We start from the raw sequence: 24,479 nt of genomic DNA, 5'->3' as shown, positions 1-24,479 counted from the left end.
TGAGTACTTTAATAGATCTGCTGAGTACTTTCTGGTTACAAGTACAATGTTGCAGTCACATTCTAAAATAAGTATGACCGTAACAAAATGATATGTAATTGCTTGTGTGGCCTGGAATATTTATGGAAGACGTAGAAAGCTATACATTTACTTTCATAATTAGCCCACTTGTTATCCTGTACATTCCTTTTAGCATTAAACAATTTTAGAAGTAAAATTTGAAATAATATTGTTTCCTGCAACAGCAGACAGTAAATGTTTCTCCCTGCATCTGGTTGTGATGATGATGTTTGGTTTGTGGGGCGCTCAACTGCGTGGTTATCAGCGCCCGTACAATTTCCCAACCTTTGCTCAGTCCAATTTCGCCACTTTCCTGGATGATGATGAAATGATGAGGACAGCACACAACACCCAGTCATCTCGAGGCAGGTGAAAATCCCTGACCCCGCCGGGAATCGAACCCGGGACCCCGTGCTCGGGAAGCGAGTACGCTACCACGAGCGGCGGACCCTGCATCTGGTTGTTAACAGTACTCACACACATAGGAGATCCTGTGCTCAGATGGCACAGTGTGGAAAATTTCAAGATGGGATGGTGATAGGTCAGCAATAGTGGCTTGCATTCATGTTGTTTCCACACAGAATCTCCTTTATCATAATAAAAGTGATACTTAATTCTAAAGTGCATACACAGGACCCCAAAGGCGCTTGAAAGTCTTACTTTTTAAATTTTCCTACAATTCTTGATTTGATTTCAAACTCCTTTCCAGTAGTCTCCCACTCTCCCTTTAGCACCCCTCTTATCAAGTATGAGCTAAATTGTTTTTCAGCTTTTTTGAACAATTCAAAATATTTACCGAAACACCATTACTGCTTCTCTATTACATATTGACTTTTACACTTTTTAGGAGCAGTTATTAATAAACAGTAACTGTAGTAGAGGATGTGGAAGTATTAGCAGCAGCAGCAGCAGCAGCAGCAGCAAGTAGTAAAAGAGTAAAGAGAATAGACCTGTCCTTTAGTTATTAGAGATGTCTGTATACTTTTGAGCTTTTTGCAATCACATAATTTATTCTTGCACGGTATTGTGGTTCTGTGTTCTATTTTCACGTTGTATTACAATAAACAAAAATAGTTAAAAAATTAAAGGAAAGAATGAAAGAAATTGATTAGGAATATTAGTACAATTGCATTGTTATGAAATGTTCTGCATATGTGAAATTGTATTATTGTTCATTTACTTTACCTTGTGGCGTTTCTTTTGCTGTGTCAATCACTATACATAATTTAACTATATTTCTCGTCTTCTGAAAGCTTCTTGTTCTGTTAAGTTTACAAAAAAATGACCGTTGAGTTCTTTTCCTCAACTTCAATTGTAGATGCAGGCAGCTGACTCCAGGGAACACCAGTCCTCTCAAGATGATATAAAATATGAAGGAATTCATCTTAATTTTTTTCTATTTCACTTTAGTAAAAATAGTTAATACTGTTATTTTAATACCAGAGAAGGAAAGTTGCTACTCACCGTATAGCGGAGATGCTGAGTCGCGATAGGCACAACAAAAAGATTCACACAATCATAGCTTTCGGCCATTAAGGCCTTTGTCAGGAGCGCGCACACACACACACACACACACACACACACACACACACACACACAACTTGCACACACATCTGCAGTCTCAGAGGACTGAGACCTCACTCAAATTGTGTGAATCTTTTTTTGTGCCTATTGCGACTCAGCATCTCCGCTATATGGTGAGTAGCAACTTTCTGTCTCTGGTTATGTTACATTCCATCCTGGATTTTCCATTGTTTAATGCTGTTATTAAGTCTTCTTATTCAGAAACACATATGATACAAAAGGCTCGTAGCCTGTCATACTCCCAGCAGTAGAGCATAACAAAACTTCTACATACGAGAGAGTGAAACAAAATCATCTACAAACAAAGTGAATGCTGTTGTATGGTAAATTGTCTGCACTTTACTGTATATTCGTAACTAATGGGACCGTTGACCGTCGCAGTCTGGTCCCTTCAGTCTCACAAACCAACCAACCATAACTAATGTCTTTGCTGGTGCTTTTTTGTCTACTGACTGGTTTGATGCGGCCCACCACGAATTCCTTTCCTGTGCTAACCTCTTCATCTCAGAGTAGCACTTGCAATCTACGTCCTCAATTACTTGCTTGACGTATTCCAATCTCTGTCTTCCTCTACAGTTTTTGCCCTCTACAGCTCCCTCTAATACCATGGAAGTCATTCCCTCATGTCTTAGCAGATGTCCTATCATCCTGTCCTTTCTCCTTATCAGTGTTTTCCACATATTCCTTTCCTCTCCGATTCTGCGTAGAACCTCCTCATTCCTTACCTTATCAGTCCACCTAATTTTCAACATTCTTCTATAGCACCACATCTCAAATGCTTTGATTCTCTTCTGTTCCGGTTTTCCTACAGCCCATGTGTCACTACCATACAATGCTGTACTCCAGACGTACATCCTCAGAAATTTCTTCCTCAAATTAAGGCCGGTATTTGATATTAGTAGACTTCTCTTGGCCAGAAATGCCTTTTTTGCCATAGCGAGTCTGCTTTTGATGTCCTCCTTGCTCCGTCCATCATTGGTTATTTTACTGCCTAGGTAGCAGAATTCCTCAACTTCATTGACTTCGTAACCATCAATCCTGATGTTAAGTTTCTCGCTGTTCTCATTTCTACTACTTCTCATTACCTTCGTCTTTCTCCGATTTACTCTCAAACCATACTGTGTACTCATTAGACTTTTCATTCCGTTCAGCATATCATTTAATTCTTCTTCACTTTCACTCAGGATAGCAATGTCATCAGCGAATCGTATCATTGATATCCTTTCACCTTGTATTTTAATTCCACTCCTGAACCTTTCTTTTATTTCCATCATTGCTTCCTCGATGTACAGATTGAAGAGTAGGGGCGAAAGGCTACAGCCTTGTCTTACACCCTTCTTAATACGAGCACTTCGTTCTTGATCGTCCACTCTTATTATTCCCTCTTGGTTGTTGTACATATTGTATATGACCCGTCTCTCCCTATAGCTTACCCCTACTTTTTTCAGAATCTCGAACAGCTTGCACCATTTTATATTGTCGAACGCTTTTTCCAGGTCGACAAATCCTATGAAAGTGTCTTGATTTTTCTTTAGCCTTGCTTCCATTATTAGCCGTAACGTCAGAATTGCCTCTCTCGTTCCTTTACTTTTCCTAAAGCCAAACTGATTGTCACTTAGCGCATTCTCAATTTTCTTTTCCATTCTTCTGTATATTATTCTTGTAAGCAGCTTCGATGCATGAGCTTTTAAGCTGAAAGTCAGATGGTATATCGCCAGACTCATATATTCTACACACCAACGTGAGTAGTCGTTTTTTTGCCACTTCCCCCAATGATTTTAGAAATTCTGATGGAATGTTATCTATCCCTTCTGCCTTATTTGACCGTAAGTCCTCCAAAGCTCTTTTAAATTCCGATTCTACAAATACTGGATCCCCTATCTCTTCTAAATCGACTCCTGTTTCTTCTTCTATCACATCAGACAAATCTTCACCCTCATAGAGGCTTTCAATGTATTCTTTCCACCTATCTGCTCTCTCCTCTGCATTTAACAGTGGAATTCCCATTGCACTCTTAATGTTACCACCGTTGCTTTTAATGTCACCAAAGGTTGTTTTGACTTTCCTGTATGCTGAGTCTGTCCTTCCGACAATCATATCTTTTTTGATGTCTTCAGATTTTTCCTGCACCCATTTCGTCTTAGCTTCCCTGCACTTCCTATTTATTTCATTCCTCAGCGACTTGTATTTCTGTATTCCTGATTTTCCGGGAACATGTTTGTACTTCCTCTTTTCATCAATCAACTGAAGTATTTCTTCTGTTACCCATGGTTTCTTCGCAGCTACCTTCTTTGTACCTATGTTTTCCTTCCCAACTTCTGTCATGGCCATTTTTAGAGATGTCCATTCCTCTTCAACTGTATTGCCTACTGCGCTATTCCTTATTGCTATATGCATAGCGTTAGAGAACTTCAAACGTATCTCGTCATTCCTTAGTACTTCCGTATCCCACTTCTTTGTGTATTGATTCTTCCTGACTAATGTCTTGAACTTCAGCCTACTCTTCATCACTACTATATTGTGATCTGAGTCTATATCTGCTCCTGGGTACGCCTTACAATCCAGTATCTGATTTTGGAATCTCTGTCTGACCATGATGTAATCTAATTGAAATCTTCCCGTATCTCCCGGCCTTTTCCAAGTATACCTCCTTCTCTTGTGATTCTTGAACAGGGTATTTGCTATAGTCGGTCTTTTATTATATCGTTATCGCTGTTTCATTTTTTAATAAAATTTAACCTTACCATATCTGTGGGTCTTTCACCATGTACATGGTTGGTTTAAAAGTTAGTTTCCCCCCTCCCCAATGTGGTTATTGTTGCCACCATGTCTTGTTTAGTTTTGCATCAGTTGTACCTGTTGAAATTTGTGTATTTGTTGTTGGATTTTTGATCTTTACTGGCTATCGTAAATTGTCCAGTGGAAGAGATTATTGGTCTGAGAATGATGATCTTAGTGGCCAAATAGTGAAAGATTCAATGTGTTGTAACAGGTACCTTGAATGGAAATCTACTTTAAATTTCAATGATAATAAAAAGGCCAAAAATAAAAGTGACATATCTTGAAAGTCATTTGCAGAGGCTCTGGTACAAAATTATCAGAGATGGGGTGTCTTTCAGGAAAATCTAGCAGCTGATGAAATGATTGTGATATGTTAAGGACATCACCTTATAAAGCAGTTTGAATCAAGCCCATACACTTTGGATATAAACTATGGGCCTTATGTGATACTGATGGTTACCGTTACAACTTCTTTCTATATTGTGGGAAGGACCAGGATGATGCCATTACAAAGTATTTTTTAACAATTAGTTTACTGGTCTTAATAAGAGGAAAACTAAACAATAATGTAAAGAAAAAGAAAGGGAAGGATTATTTTGAGTTCAGATTTGATAGAGAGAAGGAAATTTTAGTAACAAAATTGAAGGACAAGTGTGTTGCACTAGCAATTAATTTTGACACTGTGCTCCCTTCTGTCAAAGTCCAACACTGGAATTCACTTCAGAAAGAAAAGCTCAGTGTTCCACAGCCATATGCATTGAATACACACAAGAATTTCATTGGATATGTTGTACTTCATGACTGACTAACAGAGAAACACAGAGTCGCAGAGCATGGTAAAAAAGTGATAATGGTGTCTTTTTACGAGGATGTTAGATATGACTGTTGTAAACGCATGCATGGCTTTCAAGAGGTGCAAATGCATGGCTTTCAAGAGGTGCAATGAAGGAACTTCTGAAGTGAAAGAATTCAGAAGACAGATTGCCAGAACATACCAGAAGAAAGGTCTTGAAATGACGTCAACTAAGGGAAGACCAACGAAACTCATCTAGTTTCCCAGAACTAATGTACCAGACATACGATATGACCAGAAACGGCACATCATCCAGAAGTGTGAAAAGTAAAGAAGATACCAGTTTGAGACCTGCAAAGGAAAGCCTAGAACATATTGTGGGAAGTGTAAGGTTGACCTAAAATTTCACATTTAGGTCCTAAGTGAACAAAATTTCCTCATAATTCCATAAATTAATTTGTCAGGATACAGTTTTCCAAAAATTAAGAATATATGTTAATTAAAACTAAATTGGGCATCAATGGATTAATAAAATATTACTCAGGCCCATCAGATTCTTTCAGTATAATGTAGGAACATTTCAATATGCCCGTAAATTTCAAACAAATTGTTTAACTCCAAAAGATGGGTATATAAAGAGAACTATTTAAAATAAGGATAGGGCCTTGGAGGCCCTGCATATGCATTCAGTTTGTTTTTTCAACAACATGCATACTAGAGTTAAATGTTTAATATGAGTGCACAGATTTTTTGTTGAAAATCTAAAACCTTTTTTTCCACATGCCTGAGACAAGTTTATTCACTGATAAAAGGCATCGACATAATTTCTTCTCACGAAGCATACCAAAATTGGTTTCATTCATGGTTGGTGCACGCTTAGAAATAAATTGGTGTATCAAATGGAACGTGCTTCCCATCATGGTTTGCTACTGCAGCTCTTTCCAATGAAAGTTGTTGCCTAGATCTGTCTTGCAAATCAGAGTAAACAAAAATGAGTGCTCATTAAAAACAATCCACACAGCTCTTTCTACTTCAGTCTATATCCTACTCTATCAGAGGAACTGGCCACCAGTAAAAGCAGCCTTGTCATATGCCAATTCTGGTGTGCTGCAAACAATGCACAGCTATTTACGTAAGTCTACCAACCAGCTGTCCACCAGGATGAATGGCCACCATCAAACTGTTGCAAAGAACAAAACTGACAAACTGGTGGCACAACACCCATCTGAGCACAACATATTCAATTTAAGTGGCTACTTCACCACCTTCTGTTTCTCTGAACTGCGCAGATGAGAGTTATCCTTACAACACACCTTCCACTCCATAGTAATCCAGGCCTCAATCTCTGGTAACCCACTGTCCACACACCTTTCACCCAAGTTTCCCCTTCCTCCATCCTGTTCCCTCGATTCACTACCCCATGTCATCTTCAGCGTGCATCAGTCCACATCGGCTCCGACCTGTGCATCACATGCCTCTACATCTACATACATCCTCTGCAAGCCACCATACAGTGAGAGGCGGAGGGTGACCTGTACCACAAATAGTTGTTTCCTTTCCTGTTCCAGTGGCAGACATAGAGAGGGAAAAACGACTGTTTATATGCCTCCCTGTGAGCCGTAATTTCCTGTATCTTATCTTCATGGTTTCTACACGAAATGTATGTTGGCGGCAGTAAGATCATTCTGCAGTTGGCTTCAAATGCCGGTTCTCTAAACTTTCTGAGTAGTGTTCTTTGAAATGAATGTCTTCTTCTCTGCAGGGATTCCCACTTGAGCTTCTTAAGTATATCTGTAATACTTGCATGCTGATTGAACCTACCAATAAAAAATCTAGCAGCTTGCCTCTGAATTGCTTTTATGTCTTCTTTCAATCCGACCTGATGCAGATCCAAAACACTCAAGCGGTATTAAAGAATAGGTCACACTAGCATCCTATATGTGGTCGCCTTTACAAATGAACTAGTTGACCATTTAGCACATTACCAATGCTGTGTGCAAATGTCATGGGTTTGTTTTTCATACTCGTCTGCATTAACTCAACATTTTTCTACATTAAGAGCCAGCTGCCATTCATCACACCAACTAGAAATTTTGTCTAGGTCACTTATCTTTGGCACCTTCCTGTACACCCCAGCAAGCAACTACAGATTGCTGCCCACCCTGTCTGCCAGATCATTTATGTATAAGAAAATAGCAACAGTCCTATCACACTTCCCTGGGGCACTCCTGATGTTACCCCTGTCTCCAATGAACACTTGCTGTTGAGGACAATGTACTGGGTTCTTTACTTAAGAAGTCTCAGAGGCAGTCACATATCTGGGAGGCTATTCCATATGCACATACCTTGTTAACAGTCTGCCTGTGGGGTACCATGTCAAATGCTTTTCGGAAATCTAGAAATATGGAATCTGCTCGTTGCCCATCATAGTTCACAGTACATCACGTGAGAAAAGAGCAAGCTGGGTTTCACTCGAGCGATGCTTTCTAAAGCCATGCTGATTCGTGGACGTGAGGATTTCAGTCTGTAGGAAATTTATTATATTCTAACTCAGAATGTGCTCTAGGATTCTGCAGCAAACTGATGTTAAGGATATTGCATGTGTATGGTATTCTGCCTTACAGCAGGTCTTGTCATGGGTTAAGCCTCTTCCACGTTTGTCAGTCCATAGCCAGTCTTTTCATTTCTGAATATTTGCCTCTTTTGATATTGTCCAGCATTTGATATCTTCTTTTTCCTCTTTCCCTCCACCATTCCTTCTATTTCTTCCTTCAATAAACAGTCCCTCCCTCAAACAATGTCCAATCCAGTCCGTTTTCTCTTTCTGATGACTTTCAGAATGTTTCTGTCTTCTCCAACTCTTCTTAATACTTCTTCATTCCTTACTCAGTCTTCCCACTTCACTTTTTCCATTCTTCTCCATATCCACATCTCCGCACAATATAGTGCAATGCTCCAGATGTAGCATTTGGCAAGTCTTTTCCTCAGATCTTTGTTTAGTGGTCCACACAGTAATTTCTGTCTCCTCTTGAATCCTTCTTTTGCCATTGCAATTCTTTTCCTAATTTCTGTTGATCAGTACATATCATCCATTATTATACTTTCAAAGTAATTGAAGCTATTCACTTGCTCTATTTCCTCTCCCCCTATTTTCATACGGAATTTTCTCTCCTTTCCTCCAATTATCATGCTTCTCGCTTTCTTCTTGTTAATCTTCATTCCATATTCTTCTAATTTTGTGTTTAGATCATCTAACATTTGTTCCATCTCTCTTGCACTCTCTGCCATCACAACCATGTCATCTGCAAATCTTATGCAATCCACTCTCCGACCCCCTATACAAACTCCTCTCCTTCCATCAAAACTTTCACTAATAATTTCCACCAGATATATATTGAACAGTGTTAGTGATAAACAACAGCCTTGTTTGACACATCCTCCCAGTTCAATTTCTTCACTCATCACACCTCCTATTCTTACTCTTCCTCTCTGGTTCAGATATAAAATTCTAATTAGCCATCTATCACTCCAGTCAACTCCATGTTTCCTTAAGATATCCATCAGTTTGTCCCATCTGACACAGTCAAAAACTTTCACAAGATCAATGAACACAACATACACTTTCTTTTTCTTCTCCATGTACCTCTTCCCTATCACTCTCAGTAGTCCAATGGCATCCCTAGTTCCCAATCCTCACCTGAAACCAAATTCTTCATATCCTATTATGCAATTCAGCTTTCCATATAGCCTTCTGTTGGGTGTCCTCAGCAAGACTTTGGCTGCATGCGATATCAGGCTCACTGTTCTATGTTACTCACACTTTTTGCTGTTCTTTTTCTTTTCTTTAGGTATTAAGACAATTTCTGTAAAGTACTCGTGCCATTTTCCTGTCATGTATATTTGATTACACAATTCAATCAACTCCTTTTTCCCTTCTTTCTCCAATGACTTTAACAGTTCTGCAGGAATCTCATCAATTCCCATTGCCTTTCCGTTTTTCATCTCCTTCATAGAGTCTTCAATCTCACTAGTTAGTGTTGCATTTCCTTTGTCATCATCTGCAACTTTATCTTCTCCTTCTATCCCAAGGTCTTCTTCACTTGGTCAGCTGTCTGCAGTGTATAGCTATCCTATATATTCTTCCCACCTTCTCAATATTTCTTGGGGTTCACTCACCATTTTACTATCTGCTGCCTCTACTTTTTTTAGTCCATTGTTTCTCTTTTCCCTGAATGTCAAATCCATTGCTTCTTTGTACATCAAATCATATTTTCCTTCTTTCTCTTAATTTCTCTATCTTGTCACACTTTTCTGTCAGCCGTTTCTCCTTTGCTTTTTCTGTCTCCCGTTTTAATCCATTATTTAACCTCCTGTAGTTCCACTTCCATTCTTCTGTGTTTACAGTTTTCCATTTCCTGTGATCATCCATCTTGGTTATCATATCTACTGTTACCCATTCTTTCTTTACTTTTTTCCTCTCCTTGACTCCAAGCATTTCCTTAGCTGCCTTTTTGATCCCATTTTTAAAACGATCACATCTTCCTTCTGTGCAGTCCGTTTCCTGTACTTTCATCATGATTTTGCATTATGCATTCCCTAATTTTTCACAATTGCCTTTGTCTTTCAGTTTCTCAAAGTTAATGTGCTCTCTCTTCTGTCCTTTCCAGGTTATTTTCAACTTAACTAGAACCTCAGCTATTATCAATATATGAGCTGAATAAATATCTGCCCCTGGATAGCTTTTGACACTCTTTAGGCAATTTTGGTATCTTTGTTGTATCATTATGTAATCAATTTGATATCTTTTGTTGTCAAACCGAGATATCCAAGTATATCGTCATCTTTTGTGGTTATCAAATAGAGTATTTCCAACTACCATGAAATTTTCATTGCAGTATTCCAACAATCTTTGCCCTCTCTCATTTCTTTCTCCCAGTCCAAATTTTCCCAGAATTTTTCCTTATGGTCCTTCGCCAACTACGGCATTCCAATCACCCATTATAACAATACATGCATTTCTTTTCTCTCTCTCTGCTAAGTTTTCTATTGTATCATAACATTCTTCTACCTCTTCATCTGAATGATTACTTAGACCTGGATGATAACTAAGTCTGTCTTTTTCCATTTCAGTCTCATCATCATTATTCTTCCACTAACATATTCAACCTTGATAACCTGACATGTGTGATATATATACCATATATTAGCCTTTCACCCTTCTCATACACAAGAGTCACCGTCGCTTTTTTCCATTATCTTGGCACTTTGCGCTGGTTGAGAGATTTGCGGTAAATGCGAACTAAGTAAGGGGCCAATGATGTGGAGCACTCTTTGTAAAACCGAAATGGGATTCCATCTGTACCTGGCAACTTATTTTTTTCAACTCTTTCAGTTATTTCTCTGTGCCAGGGATGCTCATTACTACGTCATTCAAACGGGATTCTATGTGTTAGTCAAACAATGGTATATTTGTATGATTCTCCTTAAATATGGAATTTAAAACTTCGGCCTTCCTTTTTTGCTATCTTCTACTGCCAAACCAGACTGGTCAACTAGTGACTGGATGGAAGCCTTAGATAAGCTTAACTATTTTAGATAGAACCAGAATTTTTCTGGTTCTCCACCAGATCTTTACCCAAGGTAATGACGGTGGTAGCTTTGTATGCTTCGCGCATAAATCTTCTCACAGACGCATGAATCTCTACTATCTTTGTCTGTTGTCACTTGCTCATCCTCTTTTGAATTGAGAGTGCAACAGCCTTTGCTTTCTCAGCATTTTCCAGATTTTATTATTAAATCATGGTGGGTCTTTTCCTTCCTTAATTCACTTACTAGAGACACACTTGTCCAGAGCATGATTTACAATCTGTTTAAACTTTGCCCACAATTCCTCTATTTTCATCATTCTGGAACTAAATGATTGCAGTTCATTGTCTAAGGGAGATGTTAACAACTGCTCTTCTAGCAGAAACATTCTCTTTGTCCTCCTGACTGATTAACTTCCATAACCACTAATCCCCATCTCTATTCTGTTGCCTTCGATAACATCTGGCCTGTTTGTAACTGCAAAGTAAAACATACTTCATGTGGGCTGTCCCATGAATCTGCCACCCCTCCCTTGCTGGCGAACAGGGTGCATCCTTACAAGTCACTGCCACCCACCCCCAATCCCTCTACCCATCCAACCCAGCTCAACATAACCCCCATCACAATCTAATCCACAAGGAATTGTATACTTCACAACCTGGAAAGTTTTTTGAATGAATAAATAAATACTGAGTTATGATTGAATCAGGCAGGGGCATAAAATTCAGTGTGCAATTCCTTGGTACATGTTCCTTGGTATGTTTATGAAAACAAACGAACTCACTCCTGACAGAAAGCACTTTTGTACATAACATCGAATATGAAAAGACATATTTGTATTAAATTAATAAGAAAGTCTCAAAATCTTTCAGAAAATGTGCAGATGCATTAAAAAAATTACGGTGGGATCCAAACCTATTATATATTGATACTGAGTTCACTATTTCATACTTCTATCCATTAAAGTATTTCAGTACAGTGGATTGTTCTATTAAAGACTGTCTTTGGTATTAGCATTTCCAGGAGGTTTTAATTGCTGATATGTTATTAAGTGACATCTAATTATAACAAATTGTACCAATAAAGACATATTTTTATAAATATTCAATTTGATGTTGACTTGTAAAGTGTACTTTTATAGCATACAAGTTACTTGAAAATGACAAAATGCAAAAACTTTTGGACTACCAATATATCAGGTGCTGAAAAGTAATGTAACTGAATTCTTCAAGTGAAAACTCTTATAGCTCATAAAAAAAGAACTCTTATTAACATTCTACATCTTCATGTCTATGTATTTATTTCTCAACATAGTCACCCTGATGAAGATGTTTGCACACAATAGAGTAGCACAGAGAGCTGCATCAAAACAGTCTTTTGGACTGAAAACCACAACAGTAACAGTCACCCTTGTGATGAACACATCTGTCATAACAAGAGACCAGTTTGTTGATACAGTCACTGTAGAATGTTTGAATTTGTTGACTGAGCCATGTCACCTCTGCTTGCACCACTTCATCACTATCAAATTAAAGTAGTCCTCGAAGGTGTTCTTTAAGTTTTGGAAACAGATGAAAATTGTGTGGGGCCAAGTTGGGACTGTAAGGATGATGATCAGTGACAGTGAAACGATGTCATCAAATTGTTGCCAATGTCAGAGCGCTCATGTGATTTGGCATTGGCATGCTCCATGTGTGGACAAATGCTTCAAATTCAAAACTCGATTACAGCACACTGTTTCTCATGCACCAACACAGCAATGTTATGTGCTACAATTCAGAGCCTTCTAGCAGCAGAGGGCTGTAAATGTGTAAACACGAAGAATAAAGATACAGAATGTTAATAACATTTGTTTTACTTAAAAATCTTAGTTTTCATATAAAAAAATTACACCAAAAATGGGTTTCTGCTGCAAACAACGTAATACAATATGCTTCTCCTAAGTTCTGCTTGTGACATAGAATGCAATCACGCTCTTCATTGGACATATTCCTCTTCAAGAAGTAAAACTCTGAATTGTTTTATTCCATCTATCATGCATCTCGTGATGTCCCAATCTAATGTAGGCTTCATGTTCCTGGATTCTTGCCACTTCTTGGTTGGAGGGGAAAAGCAAACAAATTTTTTTTTGTTCCACTAATACAAGATGGTACATATTGTATCTACCAATTTCAGTTGGTAAACCTGGCAGAATGTGTACTGAATGCTGTGCATGCTTATATCACTGAATAGGAGGAAGGAGGGAATTATGTAAGTAATATGCCATTGAGTAGTAGTCTGCTGTTGGGAATTCGGTGGTAAAAGCCTTTATCTGAACTGGTTCCATGACGAAATCTCGGCAGACACTGTGACATAACAATAATAATTGCCATTTGGCTGTACCTTGCCATTTGGCTGTACCCAAGAGGCACAGTATTCTCAGGTGAGTTAGACAGTGGAGAAACAATTGTAAGTTTCTTCAACTAAGTCACCACGGGGACGAAATGTTTGAACTTACGAGAACCTGAAACGAATGCGTTTGTCACTGGAACACAATCCTATACATTCACAAAATTTGCGCTGTCCACTGCAGCACTTGCTGATGAAATAAACTACAGGTGGTTCAAGAATTGAGACATGGATAGGCAAAGCAGACTTATCAAATGCACTGACTTTCTTGCAATGCTTAACGGAGAACCACTATTTCGCCAACAACTGCTAATGTCTGATCCAGCAAACGTTTTCGTGACTGGACATGTTAGTAAGCAATACTTCCGCTATTAATCTCAGGAAAATCCACAGTCAAATTATGGTGTGCAGGTTCCTCATTTTAAAATGGCACACCAGAGGGTTGCTGAACAACATATAGCTTACACAACATGCCAAAGTATAGCTATACTCTAATAAATATTTTCAAACCATGTGGTATCCTGCTTCAGTGATGTGATGGAGATCTGATTAAAGCTCCACATTATTTCCTCTGGGTTTATGTGAAGACAAGGTCTTTTGCCAATTGTTTGCAGACAACTGACAAAAATAAACTACCATTCACTGTGAAATAACCACCATTCTGCAGGATATCATGGATCATGGAAGCCTTCCTGCAATGTCTTCAGCACTGCATCCAGGCAAATGGGGGGAAATTTGGAGGAAGTTAGGTTTGTGGTGTATTGAGGTCTGCCAACATGGTTTACATGCTGTAGTAACTGCCAGCTCAAGTACATGGACTTCATATCTGTATTTGAAGTTGGTTGGTACAATATGTGCTTGTGTGTATTTGTATATTGAGACTGTTCACAAAATTCAGGAACTTCTGCAATGATTTCCTTTACTACATAGATGTATTTTTCATTCCACAAAGGAATACGCTGCATTTGAAGTTGGTCTGAAGCTTCTTGAGTCAACACATCAACAGCGTCACGAATTACTCCTTGGTCTGAACGACACATTCCTGAATCCTGCCTCAGTGTTTGTGGACAGCCCTTTGATTGCAGAATACCCACACACGAGCTTTCTTGAAAATGCTGCTCTATTCTGCAGGTAGAGGTATATATGGAAGAAAGTATGGGAATACCACATTCTTCATCTCATTTCAATGAGTTTGATTTACAAGAGCAGGATAAGTAGAATGAGGACACACAATACAAAAAGTGCACATAGCAATACGAAAACACTGTGCAGTGTACTCAGAAGGCACATTGTACAATAGCCAATACATTGTGCAAGTAGCAACAGATGGGACCTATTTGTCTGATACAGAGATACATACAAGACTTGTTTTAATAGAAAGATAATATGATCCAAGGCCTTTTCAGCCTGGCAAAAGATTTTTGGACATAAGTTCTTGTGGAGTTGGACAATGCTGCATTGATGATGCTGTAAGACCATCACACTTTCTACTACAGAATTCCTAACGTCATTAGGTTCACTTTCGGGGCTGGAGTTTGCTTGAGTGTGTATGTGTGTGTGCGTCATCTAATTTTGATGAAGGCCTTACTGACCAATAGCTATATTTGTGTCAGTCTTTTTGCGGTGCCTATCTGTGACTAAGCATCTCCTCTATATGGTGAGTAGCAACTTTCCTTTTCAGAACATTGTTACATTCCATCCTGGATTTTCCATTGTTTTTATGTGTGGAATTTAAGATCTGTTAGAATTTCAATAAATTCATGGTAACAATACACATTTATAACAGAACTTTATTTAAAGTTGATTATAAATTATTTAATACATAAACAACCTACATGTCAATTTGTAACTGAAGGAGTTTTTAATATTAATGATTATTCTACTTAGCATTCATTCAGTGTGTATCTGGGCTGTGCTGAAGGTAAGTACTGGCCAGCCATCCAGACTCCTTACAAGTTAACTGTTTTTACAAAGTTAGTTACCTTTTTTTATACATGAAGTTTTATTCCTCGAACACAATGACATTCATTAACTTCCTATATTATATCGAATCTACATGTACAAAAATAAACTGCATAACTGATATTTAAGATCTGTGACCACTGAAAAGCAAATAATATCACAGTCATCTATTCATGTGAAGAAAGAAACAGTAGTATGAAGAGAGAAACACAAATAATCAAAAATGTTTTGGAACCCACATTGATGTGGCAAACCGCATTTCAAAACAGCCCACTGCAGAAGACAGGTTCTCTAGAGTTTGGATAGCTATAAACACCATTAGTAAGGTGTAAACTTCTGTAATTAAAAATGAGCATTTCATGCAGTACAGCTACTCCTATCACAAATGTAGGATTTTCATAGTCAATTTCCATTACTTGCAATTCACTGTGTGGAGGAAGACAAAATATATCACCGTTATTTACAGTGTCTATAATAACAGTACTTATTAATTACTCACAGCTCATTTGTCGCCAACATTTTACAAACAGACACAGTGCAATGTTATGGGTACAGGACGGTGAACTATCAGTCACAGATACTCTCCACTCTTTGGATGTATGTAAAACCTTTGATGTGTCACTCCAAGGCATCGAGTGTTAGTAATTTTCTGATTCGTCTTCTAAACTCTCTTTATCCAAATATTCAATTTACCATGAAAATGGATGGTGATGGAATCATTTTGTCACTAGGCTATCGAATGGGTAATGAACATAGCATTAGCAGAGTATGCCTACAGAAAGCTCATTCACACTGATCTTGAGGAATGAGCTGACAGGCACTCTCTTTTCAGCCAAGAAGGATGGGCTGCATCTTGATGACAACACATATAATTAATTTTTCTTCTGGAGAGACTGTCCTGTCATGCATTATCATTCTAAAAGCAATGTTTACCTGAACAATTTAATCAAGCAACAAACTTGGTTTGGTTTGTTTCTTGTGCTAGTCAGTTGCCATTTTGTAATCAAGGAATTTGAAAAAGTGGCTTGGGAGCTTCCAGCTCTTTACACATTTGGCATGGTCTATATTGGCCCCGTTATCCACGTCTGCAAGGAATCCCATATATATTATAAATATGAAAGTTTATGTGTGAGTATGTTTGTTACTCCTTCATGCCGAAATTGCTAATTGGATTTGGAAATTTTTTTGAACAGAATTAGCTCTTTTTTTAAAACTGTGCACTATAAAACATTTATTTACGTGAACAATATTGATGTGAAATGTGGAACAACAATTACTCTTAGAAAAAGCTATTTCCTCTTTGACTTTTAAACTGTATCTTATTTGTGAAAATGCTTTTAACGTTTAATATGTTCTGTATTACACAATACTTCCATACAAGGCCATTCAAATGAGCTGCTGAGCCTCGGGTGTATCTTATAGCTGCTTAAAGACACCCAATGACAGGGCAAGACAGTAACTATTTTTTCCGTGGTAGGCATGTTGGAAACGATCATAAAATTATTGACTCCCTTTCCTGGCACATTTTTTAATCTGCTACGTTGTCGCACAAAGAATTTTTCCTTAAGTAAATGACATATTCTGTCAGCTTCTCCCATCGTCTCGTCTCGGTGTATGGTACCACCTTCCCTCCCAATGTCATGTGGTGTGCCGGGCTGCAAGTGGTTTGTACCTCAATACCTTCAAAAGATAACTTTTGTGATGGTACATATGTGTGGATGGTGAGTTTTGGATTAACGTGTTTTTTTTTAATTAATTAATTAATTTATTTATTTTTTATAAATACCTGTTTATCGGTGGGTGACACCAAGGGGCACAGCTAGTATGTGATAAACTTATTTAGTGGAAGTACTTTCTTACTTTCTCTTTACTGGCCCTCATATCAGAAACCCCCCCACAAAAAAAATCACTGAGATGATTTATTCTGAGCTACTGAGAGAGGTAACTGAGCTATATTTAATGTCTACTCCGAACGGAAGTGGATCTTCTATGGAAATCATTATATCGGGGGAGGGGGCATAACTTACATTAATTTGTTGTACATGACCAGTTGCCTTTCAGGTAGTGGCAACATAACACTAGGTCAAAAGTAGACTGTAATGTAATTGACCCTTCGTAGAACCTCTCCTCCATTGGCACTCGCATGGCTCCCTCGTATGCCAACCCAGTTACAGGCCGTCTAGAGGAGACCTTCCTAGCCTACCAAAATCCTAGTCTGGTTCTGGTTCATTGATGATATCTTCATTCCTTCACAACCTCAACACATTCTCTACCATCCACTTCATCTGGTCCTCCTCCCAGTGTGCACTAGCCTGGACATTGACCCTCTCCTCTGATGGCCCCGTCCACACCTATGTTGACATTAAACCCACCATCCAGCAACAGGATCTGCATTTCAACAACAGTCATCCTTTCCACAACAAAAATTCCCTCTCATTCAGCCTGACCACCCGGGGATGACATATTTGCAGTGACAAGAACTCCCTTGCCACAGTATGCTGTGGGTCTCACCAAAGCCTTCACAGACAGGCACCATCCCACAAATAGATCTCCCATGCCATTTCCCTTCACCCCCCCCCCCCCCAAATCATCCTACAACCCCCAAGAAACAGCTATAAAGGAGTGCCCCCTTTGTCAGCCAATACCAACCCAGACTGCCAACAACTGAACCATATTCTTCGTCAGGGCTGTGATTACCTATCATTGTGCATTGAAAAGTGAGTCATCCTTCTCAAGATCCTTCTTGCCCCTCCTAAAGTGGGGTTCCATCGTCCACCCAAACTTCACAACACTCTAGTCCATCCCTACGCCACTTTCCAATCCCACCTATTGCTATGGGGATCATATCCCTGTCAGCAGAGCCAGGTGCAAGACCTGCCCAATCAAACTCGTCCCCAACACTTCTGATTCTACATCCATACTCCGCAAGCCACCTGATGGTGCGTGGTGGAGGGTACCTTGAGTACCTCTATCGCTTCTCCCTTCTATTCCAGTCTCGTACTGTTCGTGGAAAGAAGGATTGTCGGTATGCCTCTGTGTGGGCTCTAATCTCTCTGATTTTATCCTCATGGTCTCTTCGCGAGATATATGTAGGAGGGAGCAATATACTGCTTGACTCTTCGGTGAAGGTATGTTCCCGAAACTTCAACAAAAGCCCGTACCGAGCTACTGAGCTTCTCTCCTGCAGAGTCTTCCACTGGATTTTATCTATCATCTCCGTCACACTTTCGCAATTACTAAATGATCCTGTAACGAAGTGCACTACTCTCCGTTGGATCTTCTCTATCTCTTCTATCAGCCCTATCTGGTACAGGTCCCACACTGCTGAGCAATATTCAAGCAGTGGGCGAACAAGCGTACTGTAACCTACTACCTTTGGTTTCGGATTGCATTTCCTTAGGATTCTGCCACTGAATCTCAGTCTGGCATCTGCTTCACCGACGATCAACTTTATATGATCGTTCCATTTTAAATCACTCCTAATGCGTACTCCCAGATAATTTATGGAATTAACTGCTCCCAGTTGCTGACCTGTTATATTGTAGCTAAATGATAAGGGATCTTTCTTTCTATGTATTCACAGCACATTACACTTGTCTACATTGAGATTCAATTGCCATTCCCTGCACCATGCGTCAATTCGCTGCAGATCCTCCTGCATTTCAGTACAATTTTCCATTGTTACAACCTCTCGATACACCACAGCATCATCTGCAAAAAGCCTCAGTGAACTTCCGATGTCATCCACAAGGTCATTTATGTATATTGTGAATAGCAACGGTCCTACGACACTCCCCTGCGGCACACCTGAAATCACTCTTATTTTGGAAGACTTCTCTCCATTGAGAATGACATGCTGTGTTCTGTTATCTAGGAACTCTTCAATCCAATCACACAATTGGTCTGATAGTCCATATGCTCTTACTTTGTTCATTAAACAACTGTGGGGAACTGTATCGAACACCTTGCGGAAGTCAAGAAACACGGCATCTACCTGGGAACCCGTGTCTATGGCCCTCTGAGTCTCGTGGACGAATAGTGCAAGCTGGGTTTCACACGACCGTCTTTTTCGAAACCCATGCTGATTCCTACAGAGTAGATTTCTAGTCTCCGGAAAAGTCATTATACTCGAACATAATACGTGTTCCAAAATTCTACAACTGATAGATGTTAGAGATATAGGTCTATAGTTCTGCACATCTGTTCAACGTCCCTTCTTGAAAACGGGGATGACCTGTGCCCTTTTCCAATCCTTTGGAATGCTACGCTCTTCTAGAGACCTACGGTACACTGCTGCAAGAAGGGGGCAAGTTCCTTCGCGTGCTCTGTGTAAAATCGAACTGGTATCCCATCAGGTCCAGCGGCCTTTCCTCTCTGTTGTCTATTTCAATAACTACCATTTTGTCAACTGTGCGACAATCTAGAGAAGGAACTACAGTGCAGTCTTCCTCTTTGAAACAGCTTTGGAAAAAGACGTTTAGTATTTTGGCCTTTAGTCTGTCATCCTCTGTTTCAGTACTATTTTGGTGACAGAGTGTCTGGACATTTTGTTTTGATCCACCTACCGCTTTGACATAAGACCAAAATTTCTTAGGATTTTCTGCCAAGTCAGTACATAGAACTTTACTTTCGAATTCATTGAATGCCTCTCGCATAGCCCTCCTCACACTATATTTCGCTTTGCGTAATTTTTGTTCGTCTGCAAGGCTTTGGCTATGTTTATGTTTGCTGTGAAGTTCCCTTTGCTTCTGCAGCAGTTTTCTAACTCGGTTGTTGTATCACAGTGGCTGTTTTCCATCTCTTACGATCTTGCTTGGCACATACTCATCTATCACATATTGTACGATGGTTTTGAACTTCGTCCACTGATCCTGAACACTATCTGTACTTGAGACAAAACTTTTGTGTTGAGCCATCAGGTACTCTGAAATCTGCTTTTTGTCACTTTTGCTAAACAGAAAAATCTTCCTACCTTTTTAATATTTATATTTATGGCTGAAATCATCGATGCAGTAACCGCTTTATGATCGCTGATTCCCTGTTCTGCGATAACTGTTTCAAATAGTTTGGGTCTGTTTGTCACCAGAAGGTCTAATATGTTATCGCCACGAGTCTGTTCTCTGTTTAACTGCTCAAGGTAGTTTCAGATAAAGCACTTAAAAAAATTTCACTGGATTCTTTGTCCCTGCCACCCGTCATGAACATTTGAGTCTCCCAGTCTATATCCGGCAAATTAAAACCTCCACCCAGAACTATAACATGGTGGGGAAATCTACTCGAAATGTTTTCCAAATTATCGTCCAGGTGCCCAGTCACAACAGCTGCTGAGCCAGGGGGCCTATAGAGATATCCTATTACCATGTCTAAGCCTGCTTTAACCGTGACCTTCACCCAGATTATTTCACATTTCGGATCTCCGTCAATTTCCTTCGATACTATTGCACTTCTTCTCGCTGTGGCATAACATTCTGGATTTAAATAGCTGCTTTGCTACCTGAGCCATCTGGATCCTCCTCTCCACCACCAACTTTTGAACTGTGCAGATGGGAGTTAGATTAGAACACATTCTTTGCCCCCAAGATTATCGTATCCGTAACCTACTGTCCCCACACTCTACACCCAACAGTTTCTAGCCCCTCTGTCCTAATCACCTCCTGCCTATTCTCGTCTCCCACCATCTTTGAGTGCCATCCTCTGCCAACGCACCCACCCATCTTTCCCCTTCTCCACTCCTCTCCTTTCTCACTCTCCACTTTCTGCTCCCAGCCTCCCAATACTGTGCCTGTTGGCAGTCTAGTCCTTGCCTAATATGACATATTTATGGTGAATAGCAATATCTCTTTTCCTTATATTGTGGTATAATGCAATTGGACTGATAAAAATTCTACTTGCTAAACGGCATCAGGAGAACACACATATAAAATGGAAGGAAGGGATGAAGGGAAAGGAATGGTGGGGTTATGGAAATGGGGAGTGCACCGGATGAGATTTGAGAACCTGCGAGCTTAAAGGTGGAAGATAGGGGAATATGCAATACAGAGATAACTGACAAAACACCACGCATGATTTAATAAGAACAGAAAGCTAAGAGGTGGAAGGGGGAGGGGGGATAGACATGTCAGATCATAAAAGATATAGAAAATGAAAAGAGTACAGAAAGAAATACAACAAAGAAATTAATGTAATAAAGGCCAGGTAGATGATGAGAACCAAGGACAAGAAACACCAGTTCCCATCTGTAGAGTTCTAAGAAACTCGTGTCCTGTATGTAATAAAACAGCTCCTGGAGCATCCTTTACCACCGCCTGAAGAGACTACATTTATTTTACGCTTAATTGTTTATAATGTTACAATGCACCTATACCAGTAATTAGGCTTTTTAAGGCAACTAATGTAACATCTGAAATTGCTTTTGTATTCTGTGCTCAATAACAAGTTTGTGAATATGCTACAAATATTACTAAGTCATTGATCTAAACTTGCTACAGCAATGAGTCTGTTAATTAATATTTCTGAAAAACTGTAATAACCTACCTAAACAAAAGCATATTTCTGCAGCTTACAAATTTATTTTTGGCAAACATGCTAGCTATTTTTGATAAACATATTATCTGCAATTCATACAAATGGCAGGAATACTTTTTGTTCTTTCTTTGGACTATAATTAACTAGAATGTAATATGTATTCTTATTTTCTGGAAACCTGTAAATTACTTCAGAATTCTTAACTTAATTATGTCTGTGCCCACACAAAATTGTAATGCATTATTTTTCTATTGTATCTAAATTAATTTAGTTACACACCTTTAACTGAAATTTCATAAAATTTGTAAATTCTGATTGTCAGTGGTTGTAAATCATATAAATACCAGTGGTTTACTTACAGCAGGGAGGCAGTTTGTTACAAACCAGCAACTGCACAGCATGTAGAACTTTCTTTACTTTTTTTTTCCACTGAACATCCTGCATGTGAATAAAGCAATCTTGTGGAACATCTGTGCCTGGAATTTATTTCATACATCACACATTTAGTTTTGCGTGTATAGCATCACAGCAGAAGAGCTCAGGAGTATTTGCAGCTAAGCTACACATCAAGAATGCAGATCTAAAGTTATTTAAATTTCACGAACATTTTTGTAACAACATTTCATCTCTAAATTAATGAACAGTTCTGGATCTGTTTACTTAAATCAAACATCTCAGCTAGTGAAGGCCCACTTTTTACATTCTTGTGGATCACATTATTATTGTGGCCGCAAAAATTGGTATAACTTTTGGCATAAACATTCAACAGTTACAAGTCTGAAAATATTTTATTTATCAGCAATCCATATTATACACATCTCACGCCATGCTGACAACAACAGTTTTATTTTAGGGGGAAGAATCCAGATGGAATGTGTGGTGAAACTGAGGTCACAACTCGTGTTGTAGAGTAAGCTCTGCGCCACGATTTTAGTGTTGCCAGTATCTACCCTCTGCCTATGCCCATTCACCCTGATAACTTTGTTAGTAGTCATGCCAATGTAAAAAGCTGAACAGTGTTTACGTACCAGCTGGTACAAGACGGGTGTCATTACACAGATGGTTCTCTGTTTGTAAGTATACATTTTGCCAGTTACAGGGCTGGTATAGGTTGTGGTGGTGGGTGCATAGGGCAAGTCTTCCAGCGGTGACGATCACAGGAGTATGATCTGTAGGATAGGAAAATGAGTACTGAAGGAGCATAGGATCTGAAAGGGTACTGTGGATATTGGGAGGGCAAAGAAAAGCTATTCTAGGTGTGATGGGCAAAATATCAGACAGAATGGATCTAATTTCAGGGCATGATTTTAGGAAATCATAGCCTTGTCAAAGTAGCTGATTAATATGTTCAAGACCAGGATAATACTGAGTGACAAGAGGTGTACTCCTAAGTTGGTTTTTGGAAGGACAGTAACAGGATTGGGTGTGATAGCCAGGGAAATTTGCTTTTGAACTAGGTTGCAACACCCTTATTAGATTTTCAGACAGTTCCTGACTGCCTTGTATAAAGGTTGTAATAATGCACGTGTGTATGTGTGTTCACGCATATATTGTTTATATACAACATGGAAAATAGGTAAAATGTTTGACTTTCACACTTCAATATATTCTAAATCACGGATGTGCAGCACTGTTTAAAATGAAAACAAGTGCAGTCTGTCATCTGTTGTAGGCATTAATACAAAACAAGAGACACAGACTGAACATACATATTGTATCTACACTTCTGGTAGTATTTATATTAGTGTTGTATTTCACTTTGTCATAGGCAGTTTCCTCGTTTGGGTGCTTCCAACCTGTAAAAGAAAAATCCAAAGGTAGAATTTGATAAAAAAATTATGTCAATGTTAGGAGGGTAAGAATTTTTAACTGAACTGGTTAACAAGATAATAAGGTTAATTTTATTGTTAAAGCTGACAATAATTATTACTGTGAACTCTTCAAATTTTAAATCTCTTTCCAACAGTTGATGTTTGAAGTTCTGAAGTTCAGGTTTATCAGCAGTTTGATGGAGTTTTTCATGTGAGGCTCTCTCCACCAATATGTATGCACTGCCACCTACTTTTGTACTGAACAGTACGAAATATATTACTGTAGAAATTTGAAAAGCACTTTGATACTGTAATGAGTGCAGGCAGCAAACTAGAAACGTGGTATTTATGTAAGAGAAAGTGTCAGAAATCATACAATACCTGTAATAACTATTTGAAGTTTTTGCTCTAAATTATATTACACACCCTATTCTTCATCCTTTTTCCCTAGATGAAGAATGCAGAAAAAATTTACACTAATTTATTTGATGTGAAATACCCAAGTGATGTACTAGATTATATCTAAGTTGATTAGAGATAACTCCTTTAATCTACCCAACAATTATGTGTAAAGAGCAAACTCAATTTGTAAATATAGTAATACAAATAATGCATCACTGTGAAAAATATCTAGGACTTACATTAATCAGTGTAAAGACTAGTGATTTCTACACTTGGAAAGCAAAGTGTGAATGGAAATACAGAGTGAAATAACTAGCTTATTTGAATATTAATGATGTATCAATAAATGAAGCTGCATTTCTACTGAATGTTATCCAGATCTGCAAGGCCTGTTTGAGATGACTCTTTTACACACACACACACACACACACACACACACACACACACTGCTGAAATGTTTACCACATATGTAGTTCTTCCAAGCTCCAAAACGACAAGAGTGTTCAACTGTTATTGTGATCAGAGGCAATTACGTGCCTTGACAACAGCACCCTGTACCACGGCCAATGACCTCGTGTACCAAGGAA

The 24,479-nt window shown here is 38.9% G+C and overlaps 1 protein-coding gene across 2 annotated transcripts in view; it reads right to left on the bottom strand.

Moving 5' to 3' along the window:
* Positions 1-23,209: 23,209 nt before the first annotated feature.
* The window catches only part of LOC126190758 (structural maintenance of chromosomes protein 6), a 221,183-nt gene continuing 219,913 nt past the window's right edge, over positions 23,210-24,479 (bottom strand). For both annotated transcript variants that reach the window (XM_049931273.1, XM_049931274.1), the window contains exon 20: positions 23,210-23,475. In XM_049931273.1, coding sequence (XP_049787230.1) covers positions 23,442-23,475 — 34 coding nt within the window. In that variant the 3' untranslated portion in view covers positions 23,210-23,441. The remainder of the gene's footprint in view (positions 23,476-24,479) is intronic.

This window comes from Schistocerca cancellata, chromosome 6, assembly GCF_023864275.1.
Source record: "Schistocerca cancellata isolate TAMUIC-IGC-003103 chromosome 6, iqSchCanc2.1, whole genome shotgun sequence".
In the NCBI taxonomy this organism is placed as follows: Eukaryota; Metazoa; Arthropoda; class Insecta; order Orthoptera; family Acrididae; genus Schistocerca; species Schistocerca cancellata.
This window is presented reverse-complemented; position numbering and strand designations above follow the sequence as displayed.